The sequence below is a fragment of the Molossus molossus genome, unplaced genomic scaffold (genome assembly GCF_014108415.1).
Source record: "Molossus molossus isolate mMolMol1 unplaced genomic scaffold, mMolMol1.p scaffold_m16_p_4, whole genome shotgun sequence".
Lineage (NCBI taxonomy): Eukaryota > Metazoa > Chordata > Mammalia > Chiroptera > Molossidae > Molossus > Molossus molossus.
Window position 1 is genome coordinate 121,064,085 of NW_023425377.1, and position 17,419 is coordinate 121,081,503.

Here is a 17,419-nt window from a genome sequence, read left to right on the forward strand (position 1 = left end):
CCTCAATCCAGATGACCTACAAATCAGGATGTACTGCTGTAAGATATTTAGAGACACTGAAATAGATGAAAACTGACACAGATTGAATTTTAAAAAATATTTTGTTAGCAGTATTGAGAATGGATTAGAGCCCTGGCCGGTTTGGCTCAGCAGTTAGTGTCGGCCTGTGGTCCAGAGAGGCCAGGGTTCAGTTCACACTAGGGGCGCATACCTCGGTTGGGTCATGAGGGAGGCAGCCACTCGATGTGTCCCTTTCACATCGATGATTCATTCTCTCTCTCTCTCTCTCTCTCTCTTCCTCTCTCTCCCTCCCACTCTGTCTGAACAAAAAATGGAAAAATGTCCTCGGGTGAGGATAAAAGAAAAAAAAAAAGAATAGATTAGAGCAAGGTGAGACTGGATACACAAGGATCACTTAGGAGACTATGCAGACTCCTACTTCTCTTTCAAAGTCTACTATTTTGTCTTGTACACATGGCTGCTCAATTACACACAGTATTTCCAACCTTCCAGCATGGACACATGACTAAAGTCTCACCATGTGACGTGCAACTTCCATCTCATCTAGTTAAAATCCCTCCCACCTGCTCTAATTTCTTTCCACTTTTTGCAAATGGAAATACAAATTAGCTATAGACTCAGCTTTGACTATGCAGATGATTACAATGCTCTAAGATGGGGTTCTTTCCCTGGGGTCCCCAGATCCCCATGGAATATAGACAGATTAAAGGAGGGATTGTCTTGAACTAACCTTTAATGAAAATTTAACATTTCTTTCAATTATGAATGTAGGCACAAACACAGTAATATTAACAGTATGTGATTTTTCCCACCAACAGAAACCAAGTATTTTCATACTACATCATAATTGTTGGATATATTATTTCAACCACATTTATGCTCATTAATACTATGAAATTATAGTAATTATTGGAACACTGGATCTTGTAAATGTTAAAAAAGAAGCACATATTACTATAGCATATCAAAAATTTATATTTTTAAAATATTTTAATAACCATTATTTCAAATAGTTTCCCTCATAATCCTATGTATTTTATGCAATTAAATTTCCAGTTGGGGCACAGCATGTACAGGAGGCAACTGACTGATGTTTCTCTCTCACATCCATGGTTCTCGGTCTCCCTCCCTTCCTCTCTCCAAAATTTCAATGAAAACATGTCCTTGGGTGAAGATTTAACAAAATAATAATAAAGTAACTTTCTGTTATGTTGACCACTGCAAAAATCATGTTAAGTTTCAAAGAGTTAATTTTTTTCAAGTGGTAACACCAACACAGGGTGTGGCAAGAGTAGGTTTACAGTTGTGAGTACATAAAACAGAGTTTATTTTCATATTATTTGCTATATGAACAACTGTAAACCTACTTTTGTCCCACTTGTATATTAAACAGTATAGTGTGCATTCTTTTCTTTGAAACATGCTTTGCCTCTATGTACCGGGCAGTTTACCCACCCCATTTTTGCCCACTCATAACCTCACAAAATCTTTCTACAGTTTCCCCACTAGCTTAATATTCCTTTACTCACCAAAACTTTAAAATCTTGGGGATTTTAAATGTACTGTCTTCTACAACATATCTGAAAAAACAAAGACAGACTCCTGTTAAAATCTGGGAAACCCTTTTTTCTGTCTTTAAGTCAGTTCCCAATTCTGACAAAAATTTTGTTCCTCTCTGCTTATTGATAAAGTTAGAATCAAGAAAAAAAAGCTCAGATATAAGTTGTAAACTTCCTTTATTATCAATACAAAATACACAAACTAATTTTCAAAGGGACTTTTTTTGTTCCAAGATATATTCACATTAGCAAGCTTTTATTTATTTTAAAGATAAAAGTTAGCAGAGATGCCATTTTATATCTTATTTTCCAACTACAGGTTTACAGTGTCATTAACATCAGTATCAGTTTTATGATCTAGAATCTGTGTTTATTAAAAGCTATATGATACCATAAACCCTATACTTAGTAATAAACTGAGCTTAGTAGAGATGTTGTAGAAGAAAGCTTACTTATGCCCAAAGATATAATGATGACATCTTCTGATAAGCTTTTAAAAAATATTTCTCATACCATATGATTGCAAAAGATGGGAAGACAATTATATTAAAAGAATAGTGTTTTTAAAGAACAAACTTTCATTTGTTTTAACATTATATTTTTTAATTTTCATCACAAAAGTAAGAAAAGAATTTTAAACTAATAGAAATAACATCTACTAATTATAAGTAAAATGTCTCATTAAAGTGAGTTTGAGTCTAAGAGGAAAAGAAACCCACATTTATCTGATTTTTAGTATTTAAATGTTTGAAAAAGCTTATGCTTTATTGCAGAATTACTTTTAAAAATACTGACAGTAATAACAAACTATCAAAATGTATACAAATGGCAGCTATGTAATTTGCATGTTTAACAAGTTAACTATATGCATTTCTCAATTTAATCTGCTGATGAACTACCTCCACTACTAATACTAAGGAAGTCTTTAATTTTATCATATAATACCAACACTAAAGCACCCCCTGTACCACGAAGGACATTGGAGAAGGCACCACGAAAAAATGCATTGATTCCCTCTTGTTGGTATATCTTCACAAAGCAGTCTAAAGTTCCTTTATACTGCCGTTCAGCCTCACCACTCTATATAAAGAAAGATAAATAGTTTTTCATTATTATAATAACTTTTATGTTAAGATAGGTTTTAGTCGACACTAAGACAGATAAAGTCAACACCACGTTGAGTAAGTATGTTGGATTAATGGGCATGTTGAATGTACCATCTATCTAGCGGTTGGAAAGTACTCATACTTTGCAGACACATTTGAAAAGTGATCAAATATTAGGCTTAACAAGTTTCAAAAGATGGCATCACATACCATGATTTATACTCTCACCACATTGCAATGAAATGCTAAATCAACAGTAAAAAAGATAACTAGAAAAAATCATGTTTGGACACTAAGAAAAACACATCTTAGAAAATATCTAAAACCTAATAATAACCACAAAACTCCTTAAGTAAATTTGTAAGATGCAGCTTGAGTGGTAACTTATAAGGAAATGAACGACCTTGAAATATTAGAAAGAAAAGGCTGAAAATTAATGAGAAACCTAAACATTTATAGACAAAGAATAAACCTAAGGAAAATAGAAATAAAAAATAATCCACAAAAATAAAGGAAATAGCCCTGGCTGGTTTGGCTCAGCGGTTAGAGCATCAGCCTGCAGACCAAAGAGTTGCTGGTTCAATTCTGATCAAGGACTCGTACTTCAGTTGCAGTTCAGTCCCTGGACCTGGTCAAGGTCGTGTGGGGAGGCAGCCAATCAATGTGTCTCTCACGTCGATGTTTCTCTCTCTTGTCCTCCTTCCCTCCCTCCCACTCTAACGGAAAATCAATGGAAAAATATCCTCAGGTGAGGATTAAAAAAAAAAGCAAACCGATAATAAACACACCAGAAAGCATAAAAAGCCAAAAATTAGTTATTTGAAATAATTTACTGACAAATTTCTGGAAACAGTTTGTACCAAAATTATTAGAAATGACAAAGGTAACATCACTGCAGATGATCCAGAGATTAGAGTAAAATATTATAAACAACTTCATGGCGATTATTTTGAAAACTCAGAAAAAGTGAATACATTCCTTAAAAAGCATAATTTACCAAAAGAATAGAAAAAATTGGAATAATGAATTCATTAAAGAAATTAAATCAGTTGTTGAAAATATTCTCATAAAGAAAACCACCTGTACAGATTGGCTTTATATATAAATTCTATTAAACATTTAATTTTAATCTCACATAAATTATTAGAGGAGAAAATTGCGAAGCATCTCCAACATATTTTGTGAAGCTTACATAGCCTCAATACCAAAATTAGAATAGGACAATACAAGAAGGAATAATTCCAAGCCAATGACACTGAAACATGGATGTCAAAATCCTGAACAAAAACTAGTCAATCAAACCCACTAAGGGATATGAAATAGAACACATCCCAACCAAGCTGGATTATTCCAGGCATATAAGGTTGGTTTAGCTCTGGAAAGTAGATTAATGTAATATAGTAACATGAAAAGAGAAAAGGATCACCTCAATAGATATAGACAAAATATGACTGCCATTCATAATTAATACCTATTAATAACCCAAAACAGAAAGGAACAATGGGTAACTACAAAAAATCCAAAGATAACACTAAATTATGTAACATTCAAAGCACTCCCTGTAAGATTAGAAACAAGACAAGGTTGCCAGTTATTACTTCTTTAATATAACACTCTCAGCCAGTGCATAAACACAAGTGGAAACAAAAGGTGTAAGTATTGATAAAAGAGAAAAAGAGCCTGGTATTTTTTGCATTTCTGTTCTGATAGTACAAGAAAAAAAAGCTGCACTGAATGATGGCTGTCTGGTAATAGGAAAGAACATAAGACAGCGCAACATGCATTTATTTTATTATTATTTTTATAATTCTTAACCCCAGGATATGTTACTGATTTTGAGAGAGAGGATGGGAGAGAGAGAAAAACATCAATTTGAGAGAAACATCGATCAGTTGCCTCCTGTACATGCCTTGACTAGGGAATCAAACTTGTAACCTAGGTATATGCCCTGACTGGGAACTGAACCTGAAAACTTTTGGTGTACAGGACAGCGCTCCAACCAACTGAGCCACTGGGCCAGGGCACAGCATGCATTTATTTTAATAAGTAAAACAAATGACCTATGCCTTTCAGTCAAAATTTCTCTAAAATTTGAATAAAGTATACCTGAATATCAGAGACAGTGGAAAACTCAAACTTTCAAATAATAATATAAAATACCTGCATCATCATACGTCTTCTAACAGTGTCAAAGGGATACGAGAGTACACCAGAGCATGTAGTCACAACTTGAGCAATGAAAAAGGCGACAAGAAATGGGGTTTCCTTTGGTTTGGGTAATAAGCCCTAGGGGGAAAAAATGTATAAAGTAACCATCTAAATTTCTAAAATATCTTAAACCCTTAAGTCAAAGAATAACTCCTAGGAATATATGAAAGACGGCTCAATTATACTTAAAATGCAATTACAAACAGTTGGCTTTAATGTGGAAAAATTAAAACAGCAGGAGATCAGTAAGAAAGGAGAATGTCATACATGGCTATACTTTAAAAACATTTGGGAAAAAAGCGTATTTTCTACTTAATTGATTTGTCATTAATGACACTGGAAACTAGGGAAGATAACAGCCAGTGACCAAAAATGTTCTTCCATGGCTTTTCACAGAATTGAAAAAATAAAAATAATGCCTGCTATTATCTTCAACAGATGATATTTGACAAACAACTTTAAACCTCTAAGTTAGTGAAAACATATTCCTAAATTGCACAGCTACTACAGGTGGTAATAAAGAGAGTGCACATAAAGTTTTGTTATTAAATAAACATACATAAGAAAAAATACTCTACAAACTAAAAGTTGTATGTCCACAATAAAAATGACATTCAACTACATTTAATGGAAGGTAGAGATAATATAGAAAATTATTATAAAACTTCCATCAACTTTTAATGTTATTTGGTAAATAATACTGATATTAGTTTCATTGCTTCGTTTTGGAAGCATTATGATATTGTGATTAAGAGCATGGATATTTTCCTTGCCACTTAAATAAATTGTGTAACCACTCCTAGATTATTTATGTTTAAAATGGGGATTTTAAAAGCTATCCTAGAACACTGTAAGGATGTAAAAAAACTTAAAGTTCCTAGAACCAAGTAGCAGTTCAAAAAATGGTAGCCATTATTACGATCTTTCTCTTTCCTACCTATGGAAATGATATTAAATTCTAAAATGAGAAGGCTAATTGCTAAAACAATCTGGAGAATACAGTAAAGAATCTAACAGTACCCAGCAGACACCTGAGTAATAGTAGCATTTATTACATTTAACTAATTATATTTAGGCCTAGCCTACAACCCAAAATGATAGTAAATTTTCTATTTGCATGTTTTAAAAAAAGAGACAATAAAGTCAATGTAAAATCAGAAAATTGTCAGAAGCTTTTTTATATGTCAAAGATTTGATTATGATGTAAGCCTAATCAGAATGTTTCATATTTGCAATATGGCATACAGTGAATCAGTGCAAATAGCACAAAAACTTAATGTTTGGGTTTATGCTCTATAACTCAAGTCAGATCCACAACAGAGTTATAATTTAATTAGGTTATGGCAAAGTCATTATTAAACAACTCTATAATGTCTCTTATTCCATCATTTATTTTTATTTATATAATTAAAAGTAAACATACCTGCTCAATATGTTACTAATTAATTAGAATAATAAAAGGAAAAAAAAAACACATTAGTTTAATATATACTAAAGCCCCAAATTACCTTAACTGTGTCATAAGCTCCAAAATAAGAGGCTCGGTACACAATGATGCCCTGTACTGAAACACCAAACCCTTGGTATAAACCAACAATTCCATCTGATTTTGCTATTTTCATTATACAGTCACCTAACCCTTTGAATTGTCGCTCTTCGGGACCTAAAATAAAGCCATTTAAAATTTATTAGCAGCATTATATATCAGATAAACACTTTATTTAAACATTTTACAGATATGAAGTATTTGGAATTGCCACTTAGAAATCTAACCAAAAATAAAAAAGCATGCATCAAAATTCTCCCACTAATTAAAAAATAATTAAGGTTTCAACTAGTATCTTAAAAAATTTTAAAATATTAGTCTCTTATAAAAGCAATCTAATTCAAGCAACATGACTGGCCTAAAACATAAATTAAATTACCAGAAGTTACTAGGAATGTAGAAATTTCTAGTTTTCACTGGGAATGAAAAACTTCCTAATTTGTTTCAGTTGGAGAGCAAAAAAGACAAAAATAAAAATTAACTTAAGGATCATTAATATTTTAGATGGAGTGTCATATTTTTCAAGTGTTTGTTGATTTTATTTTTATTGTCCCTTGACTTGAACTTTTTGATAATACTTAAAAAATATCATATTTAGAATATAATCTTTCAATATAAAGTCTCCCAATTTTGAGAGAAAACAAAACTACTGAACTAAAGCAAGATACATGAGTTATTTTCACTTTCTTAGCAATAACAGGAAAATTTGGACTGCCAGTTAAACATGGTAAGATGGAACATCTATTTTCATTTTTGCTCAAATTGCTACCCTTTCTGAGGTATTTTCTTTGATTGTTTATCTGAAATTGATGTCGCTCCCTTCTATTTTTTTTCATGGCATTTACTGCTAAGTGACAGTATGTTTTAGTCATTCATTAATTGTTTTCTTACTTGTGTCCCTCATTATACTATAAGGCACATGAGCTATGAGCTCCATGTTTTATATGGGGTGTTTGTGTGTATATGTGTGACACACACACACACACACAGCTTGTATCTGAGGCAGTGCCTGGTTCAGTGTGCAATGGAGAAATATTTATTAAATAAATCTCTACTCCCTTAAGACATTCTATTAAAATGATAATAAATAAATAAAACAGATTTAAAGCCATATAGACAAAGAAGAGTATATGACAGAGAATAAAATCCACAAATTCTAACATGATGGAAAGGAGGTGGAGGAATGGAACCTCACGAAGTAGAGCGGAGAAAGCTGAAAGTTATTTTCTTGCAGAGGGAGATGTTATTGAGAAGAGAGCCACTAGATTCCAACCTCAGAAAAACTTATAAATTAGAGGAACTAAGTACTATTTTGCAGTGAAAGCAAAGTAGCATCTGGATCCTCAAAATCCATAACTTGACCCTGAGCAGCCAACTGACTCTCTTCTCTGCCATCCTCAGAACTGAACACAAGGCTCCAGACTGAATGGGGCCAACTGTTAACCTCCACGATCACTGAAAAATGACTCACACAAAGATGTATCTTGTGAAATGTCAGGTCATCAGGGATATAAGGTGATTAAAAAGAAAAAAAGGGCCCTGGCCAGTCTGGCTCAGTGGTTGGAGTGTTGGCTGGTGCACTGAAGAATCGCAGGTTCAATTCTGGTCAAGGGCACATACCTTGGGTCCCCAGCTCTGGTTGGGAATGTGCAGGATTTCTACAGTGAATTTCTCTCTCTCTCTCTCCCCCCACCCCTTCCACTTTATCTGAAGATAAATAGAAAAATATCCTCAGGGGAGGATTTAAATATGTGTGTGTGTGTGTGTGTGTGTATGAAGGGAAAAAAGGCACATACGAAAGGATCAGCAGTAAAAGATCGACTTCTTTAGAGCAATATTAAAAACTAGAATCTAGAGTAATACATTTTAAATTGTGAAAGAAATTAACTTTAAACCCAGAATTTTTTTATGGCCAAGAATTAAGAGGGTAAAACATACGGACATTTTTTGACAAGGAAGATCTCAATCTATCTCCTGCTCTACTCTTCTCAGAAAGCTCAGAAAGCTACCAAAGAACATAATCTACCAAAATAAATGAGAACAGAGGAAAGGGGATCTCTAGCACGAGCTGTACATCTAACCTAGAGCAGTCCTAGTTGAGGCATACAGTAAGTGTGTGAGGCACTCCAGGAAAAACGGAAGTAAGTTATAAGCAGTCTTTGTCTTTGCTCTTTTGTTACCCCTTCCCTCTTCTAAGGAAAAAGAAAAAAGTAGTAATCTTTAGGCCCTATTACCCTACTATTTGGTTGAGAATAGTATTTTTAGACTGTAACTAGCACTATTGTTACAGCATAACTCTACAATAAATAATACATTGTTCAAAACAAAGAAGAAAGAGTCAGTATTTCTAAAAATCCCATACCTTTTCCAATATCGGCACCTAATCGGGTTCGGGCAAAATCTAGTGGGTATACTACACATAAGGATGTTGCCCCAGCTGCTCCGCCAGAAGCCAGGTTTGCAAAAAACCATCTCCAGAACTGAAACATATTAAATTAAAAAATGATTATTAAACTACAGGATCTGACTGTGTGAAATTCTTATTTTTCTAAAGGTTAAAAGGCGAGTTTTACAAACTGATTTCCTAAAGTAAATGTCTGTAATAAAGCTGATCATACTCTCCAGAATACTTCTCTTCACGTCCATGTAGCCTCTTTTCTACCAGACAGTCCAGGAGGTAGTTTAGATGCTGACATACTGAAATTCCAAAATACTTTAATGGACTCCAGCAAAAGTAGTCCAAATTAGCAAAAATTGCCACGTGAGATAATCATATCTCTTGACTGCTTTTTAAAAGCAGACAAAATGCTGAATATCCCTAGTGCAGTAAAACCGTGATTATAAAATATAAATTACTTTAAAATTAGTATTTATTCAGAGAAATATTGCCATGAGACAAAAGATGCCTTAAGGCTGTGCCAAAAGGTTTAGAGAAACTTTCAAAAGTTAATTGTGTTTTTCACATATAATTTCTATAACTTAACACATATTATGTTGTTACTGTTTTAATTATTATGTTTTCCACCACTTGAGCACACCCTCCCAACAACATAGGTAAGACAAACCCAAAAATTTCTTAGAAAATTTTAGAGATATTAAAACATACTTGCCTGTTTTTCTTTATTAACTCCAGACATGAAAAGCTGTTTGTATTTATCCTTAAAAGCAAAATTTAGAGCTTGTGTTGGAAAATACCGAATAACATTTGCCAAATTGCCACGCCAAAAACTGAAGAAACCTACAAAAGAAAACATACTAAATATAAACTTATATTGCATTATTACTAAATAATTCCAATAGTTTTAACAAACTTAATTATTTGAACTTTAAAAAACTAAATCCCTTTCTCATGAGAAAAAATAAAGTTTGTGTGTGTTTCCACTGAAGAAAAAAGCAATGTTAACTCCATGTACCTCATTCCAAATTTGTTAATTTCCAATAAAAAGCCTTGAATACCTAACAACCTATGAAAACCATTATCAGCTGAATATAGGGTTCTTTACTAGTAGAAAAACAGCTCAGGGGTATTATCAGAGAAGTTAGTAACCCTTAGCATCATTTCCAAATCGTGATATACAATTCCTGTAGCAGTAAGGCTGCTAGAATAAAACTGGTTTGTATACATACTTATGAGAAGAAGAAAGAGAGAGAAGAGTCTAAAGCATCCTTATCTCTATGTTCTGGAACCTAGACAGAAAAGGGAACAATGTACAATTCAAGGCAGTCTCCAGAGGCCTGATGGAGAGACTGGAGGAGGCTTTAGAGGTCAATGACCTTCCCTCTTCAAATCTCAATAGATTGACCAATCCTAATGTGTGTTACCTTTATAATCCAGAGCTGCCCTAGAATGCAACAGGCTTGCTCTTCAGTAGCCATAATTGTTTTAACTAGATTGCAAATTGTCAAATGGTTTGATCTTGCTACTCTGAATAAAATACCTCTAAGCCTAGCTTGGAGAATACCCAGAATTAGTCTTCTAAAGATGAAGATTCAAATGAAAACAGAGACAGACTTGTAGATAGAGAGCAAGCAGACAGCTCGGGGGGGGGGGGGGCCGGCGGGGGTTTTGGGGGTGCGAGCAAAAAAGTAAAAACGAACTCATAAACATGGATAAACATGGACAATAGTGTGGTGATTGTGTGGTGGGGGTGGGAGGTGGAAGAAGGGATAAATGGTGATGGAAAAGGTAAAATAAAATAATTCCAGCTGATTATACAAGCTTATTCTAAAGACACTCACTTACAAATGAACATCAGAAATACATGTTTGCAAATTTAGGAATGCATATATAATGATTAAAGAGTTAAAATGTATTGAGTGCTAACTATGTAATAGAGACATGGTTGAATATTTTACAGGCATTATCTTGTTTAACCCTCACAACTACCATATCATTAGTTATGCAGCATACAACTGAGGAAACTGAGGCTGAAACAGGTTAAATAAAAGCCATTCAAGGTCACAAGGTAAGGAAAAGATCTGACTCCAGACTTAAATCTCTGCTGCCTCTCTATAAAAACCCATTCTCAATAATATATATATATATATATATTATATATATATATATATACATATATATATAACAGAATAAAAAAGGGGGAAAGCAGTCATACAGATTAAAAGGACAGTTTCCTGCCTTGGCCGGCTCAGTGGTTGGAGTGTTGGCCCTTGGACCAAAGAGTCAAGGGTTCGATTCCAGTTAAGGGCATGTACCTTGACTGCAGTTTGCCCCTCACCCTGGTCGGGGTCATGAGTGAGACAACCAATCAATGTCTCTCTCTCACACATTGATGTTTCTCTCTCTATCTCTCCCTCCCACTCTGTCTGAAAATAAATGGAAAAGTATCCTTGGGTGAGGATTAAAAAAGTAAAAGAGACAGTTTCCTAATATATAATCACAAAATTGGTAGAGAAAAACAGCAACTGGGGTATGTTTGATAATAGGAGAATAGCTAAGTTTTTTACTTAATTGCTAAGAAAAAGTAATCTCTTAAAAATTGAAGGGCAAGAAAAAACATACTCTGAGCTTAATTCTGAGAAAATAATTAGGAATTAAAATAGAACTTATGGGAAACTAGGAAACAGTTACTGGGCCATTAACTGGTCAATTTACAGTCAAGAATGGGAATGCTAGGCATAGTTGGTATATATTCTAGACTAGTGGGCATATTTTAAAAAGTTAATATATCTTTGCTCCTTAATACTACCCTATTATGTACATTTTAAGATATACCCAAAATAGAAATGAAAGAATCAGATAAGGATTCCTCACTTAAAAAACTTTTACTTGGTACCTAGTGCAAAGCAGACCTGCTGGGGATAGCACTGGAGAGAGACAATGAACAAATAAATATGTCGGGTGGCCATAAGAACAAAAATAGTATATGGAGATGGAAAATGACAAGGAGCTATTTAGATAAGGTACTTGGGGAAAACTTATAGCTAGGATATATTAGAGTATAAATGAGTACTTGTTTGAACAGTTAAAACACAGTATTTTCAGATATCTTGCTAATTATGATGTTTTTATGCCATCATTTGCTATTATCTCAAGGTGTCCTTAGGATGTTAATTCTTAATAGTGTACATTAATCTATATTTCAAATCTATTTTGGGGTTAATCCTCACCTGAGGATATTTTTCCATTGATTTTTTTTTTCATCCTCATCCGAGGATATTTTTCCATTTTTATTCAGATAGAGTGGGAGGGAGAGAGAAACACTGATGTGAGAGAGACACATCACATTAACTGTTTGCCTTCTGCATGACCCCAACCAGGGCCAGGGATAAACCACAACTGAGGTATGTGCCCTGGACTGGAATTGAACCCATGACTCATTGGTCCACTGGCCAATACTATAACCACTGAGCCAAAATGGCCAGGGCTCCATTGATTTTTTTTACAGAGTGGATGGGAAGGATGGGGGAGGTAAGGAGAGGGAGAGGGAGAGAAAAAGAGAGACAGACAGAAACATCAGTGTGAGAGACAAATTGATCAGCTGCTTCCCACATGACCCCAACTGGGGCTAGGGATTGAACCTGAAACCCAGGTACATGCCCTTGACTAGGAATCGAACTTGAGATCCTTTGGTCCAAAGGCCGACGCTCTAAGCGCTGAGCCAAACCAGCCAGGGCTATATTTCAAATATTCTTGCTGACAATCTAAAATATTCAAATAATCATCTCTATAAATCCATTGAACTGAACAAACATAAACTATACCATGTTTATTATGTAATGATTGAGGACGAGTGCCTGTCATCCCCTCTACACTGTGTAACTAACTCCTCCTCCTTTTTCAGAATGCCTTAGTGTCCTGTGATATGTAAGAAACTTTTGCCTCAAGCATAAGTGCCAGTGCCAATTTACACACTCAATAGCAGTAAAGTTTACTTTCCCATTTTATTTAAAGACAATACCTAATATTTTATTTGCATGCCCCAAACATAATCTTCAAGATATAAAAACCTCGCTGCTCTAGTCTTCAAAAAAATAAGTCTGGAAAAGTTCAGATTAAAGATAGCTGATGAACTCATGATCAGGAACTCCTAAGTGAGAAGGTTCTGGTAGGCTCTGAAAAATGAGACTGCATAGTTCATATTTTTAAAAGGCTATTTTACAATATATTAAATACAACAATTGTATTAATTAAGAATATATTTATATATGCATATTTTGCTCAGTGAAATATCACAGCATAGACACCAATATGTTAATTGTGGTGATTTTTGCAGTGATTTATTTTTATTTTTTGCTTCTCTATATTTTCTATAATAAACATGCATTAGTTGTGTAATAAAGATTTAAATAGTATTAAATAAAAGTTCACATACAAAGTTGGAAGATCATAAACCAACTGAAGAATAAATTTTTAAACAGCATTAGTCGGGATAAATCCAGAAGTTTTTATAATCCAAGGGAATCTTATAAAAAGTATCAAAGACACCCAAAGAGATGTTTAAAGAGCAAGAATAAAGACTTCGATCCTTGGGCTAGAAAGAAAGCAGAGATAAGGTAAGAAAATAGTGACAGACTATCTAGTTGTACCTTCTGAGTTTATATTTCAGACTCATTCCATGTTACCCAAAGAAAGGAAAAGTTAGTAAAATTAGAGCAAACAAAAAAACGAAACATCAGAACACTTGAAATGTGGATATATGTTTTCACTTTCAGAAAAGAGACAGAAGGTAAATTTCAAAAAATAATAACCTTAGAATGATTGCCTAGCAAATTCCAAAATGATGTAGCATGGTGATTCTAAGTCCTACCAGGCTCAAGTTCCTCTCTCTATAAGTATTTACTGTAAATATTTTACTATCTAGAAATAAAATTCAAAGACAATGACCTCTTTACCAATTTCTAAAAAATTCATTATAAAGAAATTTATAATAAATATGTATATTAGGCAGTAAATTGGTGAGGGATGATCACACTATAGACATAATAGATGCTTGTTTCTACTTATAACGAATCAGTTATATTTAAGATACACATTGACATTTTGAAAAGGGGCTTAATGAATATATTTGTGTATATATGTACAATGATCATGAATTCAATAGTTACAAGCAGATGATAAAAGTGGTGAACCACAAGCAGAGTTGCTGATATGAGTTTTCACAATGAAGAACAACTCTCAGTAAAATTCTGAACAAAACAAAATATAATCTTCCCCCTCCTTACATGGTAGCTACATTACTAGAATCGGAGTTTACTAAAAATATGCCCAGATAGTTTGTGTTTAGAAGTAAATCAGAGTTAGGTTTGAGGCTTAGATAAGCATAAACAGGTTTTACTGCTACATGAACATCCAGTGGGAGATCTAAGTCTTTCAGGATGCCGGTTAAGTCTTCATTGTGTAAGACTGGCCATGTGTAGCAGCAAGATGTTTAGGCTCCCCATTTTGCCTTTCAAATAATTACAACTAAAGATCATATCCCTCCATAGTACTTATTTTTTAAATAAAAAATTCCCCAAAAGTTTCCAAAAAGCCCCTAGATGGCAATACTACCCTGTTGTGAATTACTAACCTCAGCATAAGATATATACCACAGTGTATTCATAAGGCCCCATAAAAAAGAATAAAAAACATCTTCAAGTTCTGCTATTGTCATCTCATGTTTGAAGGTATAAAAAACAGGAACCAAGATACTATTCAAAATGATCTCAATTTATAAGAGCCATATTGAATATGTTCAGGTTTAAATATTACAAAGAACACTTAAAATATAAAATAAATTAGCACTGGTCAGCACAATCTGTCCAGAATATTTAACTTTACCAAACTAGATATGTAAAGTAGACTAACTAAAAACAAAGCAGCCCCTACTTCTCTGAGGGGGTCTTAGAACATAAACCAAGAAGAAAGAAATTGCTACTTTTCCTGTGAAAACCTTAGGTGAAACAGGAAATTTGCTCTGATAAAATAAATGGGGTGTGGAGATGTGAACTACGCACTATGAAAAATCCAGGCTCAGCTTTCATATGGGCATTTATTTTATTTTTATTTTTTTAGTACTTTCCACATGGAAATTTTATTTATTTTATGTTTTACTTTTCTGACAAAAGCTTAATATCTTTAATAGGTAAAGGTTTTTACAAATAAAAAAAAAAAAAAAAAACGAACACAGCCATCCCCATAAATACACAATAGAAAAATAGGAAAGAACATGGATAGAAAATCAGAAAAAAACAGTAGCTAATAAACATTTTTTAAATGTTTAATCTCATCAGGAATCAAAAACATGCAAATGAAAGCAAGATTTCACTATTTGCCAATAAAATTAGCATCTGGGCATTTTCAATTCATAATTCAGATGATGCTTTAATAGTCTACTTTGGACCTAAATACTGCTCCCAAAAGATCCAGAACAGCTGCAACCACATCCCTAGGGAAAGAATGCTTTTTTATGGGAGAGTGTCCTGCCCTAGACTTAGGAGTAGAAGAAAGAACTGCTCTGGAGCCCAAGCCCCTTCACTTCTTCTTCGGATACACAAGAAATAGGCCTATTTCCTTTTTAAAGTTCGTACAGAGTTTCCAATAGAATCCAACTACATGCGTAGATTATTACAGAAGACTTCTGATAAATGTATCCTGGTGTCCACTGCGCTGACTTAGGCACCATTCTGCAACAGGAGGGCATTTAAGGATTAATAAAGCACTTTCATTACTTAACCACTTGAAATCTTTCTTTCAAAATTAATGGGAGAAAACTGCACAAAGAAATTAAAATTTTAAACAAAGGCAGGGTCTGATGTAAAAGACAAATTGGTAATAGTGAACCTGTCTTTATTTGAAATTTTGTTAATTTGCTCATTTTGGATTTAAAAAAAAATACTGCATTAAATATTATTTGTCTTTATTATGCTATCCCCCGCCCCCCATCTGTGCAGGAGGTGAGCGCCTCTTCAAGCTCAGCCCTGGCCTTCTGGAGCTCTGAAGAATAAACAGAACCCCTTTTCACTGAATAGGGACCAGAGTACTGGGAGGCCCCAATGGTCCCAGATTTGGAACACCTCTCAAACATATTACTCCAACCAGTATTTACGCAATTGGAGCATTTGTTCACACACACCCCAGTGCTTAGGAGCGCCTCCCCTAATCCTGGCAGTCAGCCTCTGCCTTCTGGGCCAGGCTCAGGGGCCCCGACCTGTAATCCGCCGCGAAGGAGAAACAGAAAGAGGAGGCGGTGGGCTCCCCTGCGCGAGGACCGGTCACGTGCAGGCCCTCTGGGCCCCGGGAGAGCAGAGCCTCTTAGACTGGGTAAGACCACTGAATTGTCCCAGGGGAAGAATCACACCCTGCGCCCACGGCAGACCTGGCGTGGCCCCTGCGGCCGGCCCCTCCCGGCCCACCCCGGGGAGGGAAGCGCGGAGGCCGCCCGTACGCACCCTGCTCGCGGGGAATCCGCACCAGGCAGTCCACCATGCCTTTGTACTGCGCCTCGGGGCTGATCTGCTTGGACGACGCCTGCACCTGCAGCAGCAGCTTCACCCGCTCGATGGGCGCCACCGCCGTCTTGGACACTGCCGCCGCGACGCCCCCTGCCAGCAGATCCTTCCCGAAGGACGCGGCGTCAAAGAGCCGCTTCTCCGGCTTCTTCTCCGGCTTCTTCTTCGGAGGGTCACGCTGCATGGCGGGGCGATGGGCGTAAAAAACCCACAGCAGCAAGTTAAACCGAGCCCAGGAGAGACGACGAAGGGGAGCAGAAAACCGCTTCGGCGTCGTCCTGGCGGGAAAGCGGCGCTGGGGACGCCGGGAGATCAGCGCACCATGTGGGCGAGGCGGGCCGCTGCGCATGCGCTGCCAACCGCCTCCCGCCCCCGGGTGCCAGCCACGTGACTCCCGACGCGCAGCCGCCTGCGGGCGGCGTTGTCTGGAGCAGTGTCCGTGCGCAGGTTTTTCCTTGCAGGGAAGGTGCAGGGAGGGGCCGGGAGGGGCTCGCTCTGTGTAAGGACCGCGTACAAGCTGGAGCAGGGCAGTCAGCTGCCGGGTGGGATTAGCCGGGTTTGGTTTTAGTTTACAGGATTACTCTTAGTTTTCTCTTAGAAATCAATGACATTTTGCTCCTTATTTGTGCAGGGGTTTAGTTACGTTGTCACTGCTTCATGTTCCGCGTTCTCCTTTGTTGCATTGAAATTGGTAATTCCCTCCAGAGCCGTGCCTCCCCCAGCCCCACCTGCACCCAGGGCGCCGGGAGTGGCATTTAACTGTGTGGAGTGCGTGGGCCTAGGGAGTTCTGATACGCAGAGCACCAGGGCCCGGCTCTGGAACCGCGGCCCACAAACTCTGATTTCAGGACCCCCTTTTCACTGCTCAAAATGAGGAGCACAAAGAAGCTTCCGTTTGTGCGTGACATAAATGGGCATGTACCATTTCAGAAATTGAAACAAAATTTCAAACTATTAATCCATTTAAAATAATATGCACAACACAAATACCATTTAAAGTAATTTTTCAAAACAAACCAAAAAAATGT

General features: G+C 36.0%; 1 protein-coding gene across 1 annotated transcript; it reads right to left on the bottom strand.

The window, feature by feature from the left end:
- Positions 1-2,459: 2,459 nt before the first annotated feature.
- Positions 2,460-16,575, bottom strand: SLC25A31 (solute carrier family 25 member 31). Its single transcript, XM_036241435.1, has 6 exons — positions 16,332-16,575; positions 9,551-9,678; positions 8,803-8,920; positions 6,403-6,557; positions 4,847-4,972; positions 2,460-2,660 (listed from the first exon to the last, which is right to left on the bottom strand). The coding sequence occupies exons 1-6, from the start codon at positions 16,573-16,575 to the stop codon at positions 2,460-2,462; spliced, it is 972 nt and encodes a 323-aa protein (XP_036097328.1).
- Between the last annotated feature and the right edge of the window lie 844 nt (positions 16,576-17,419).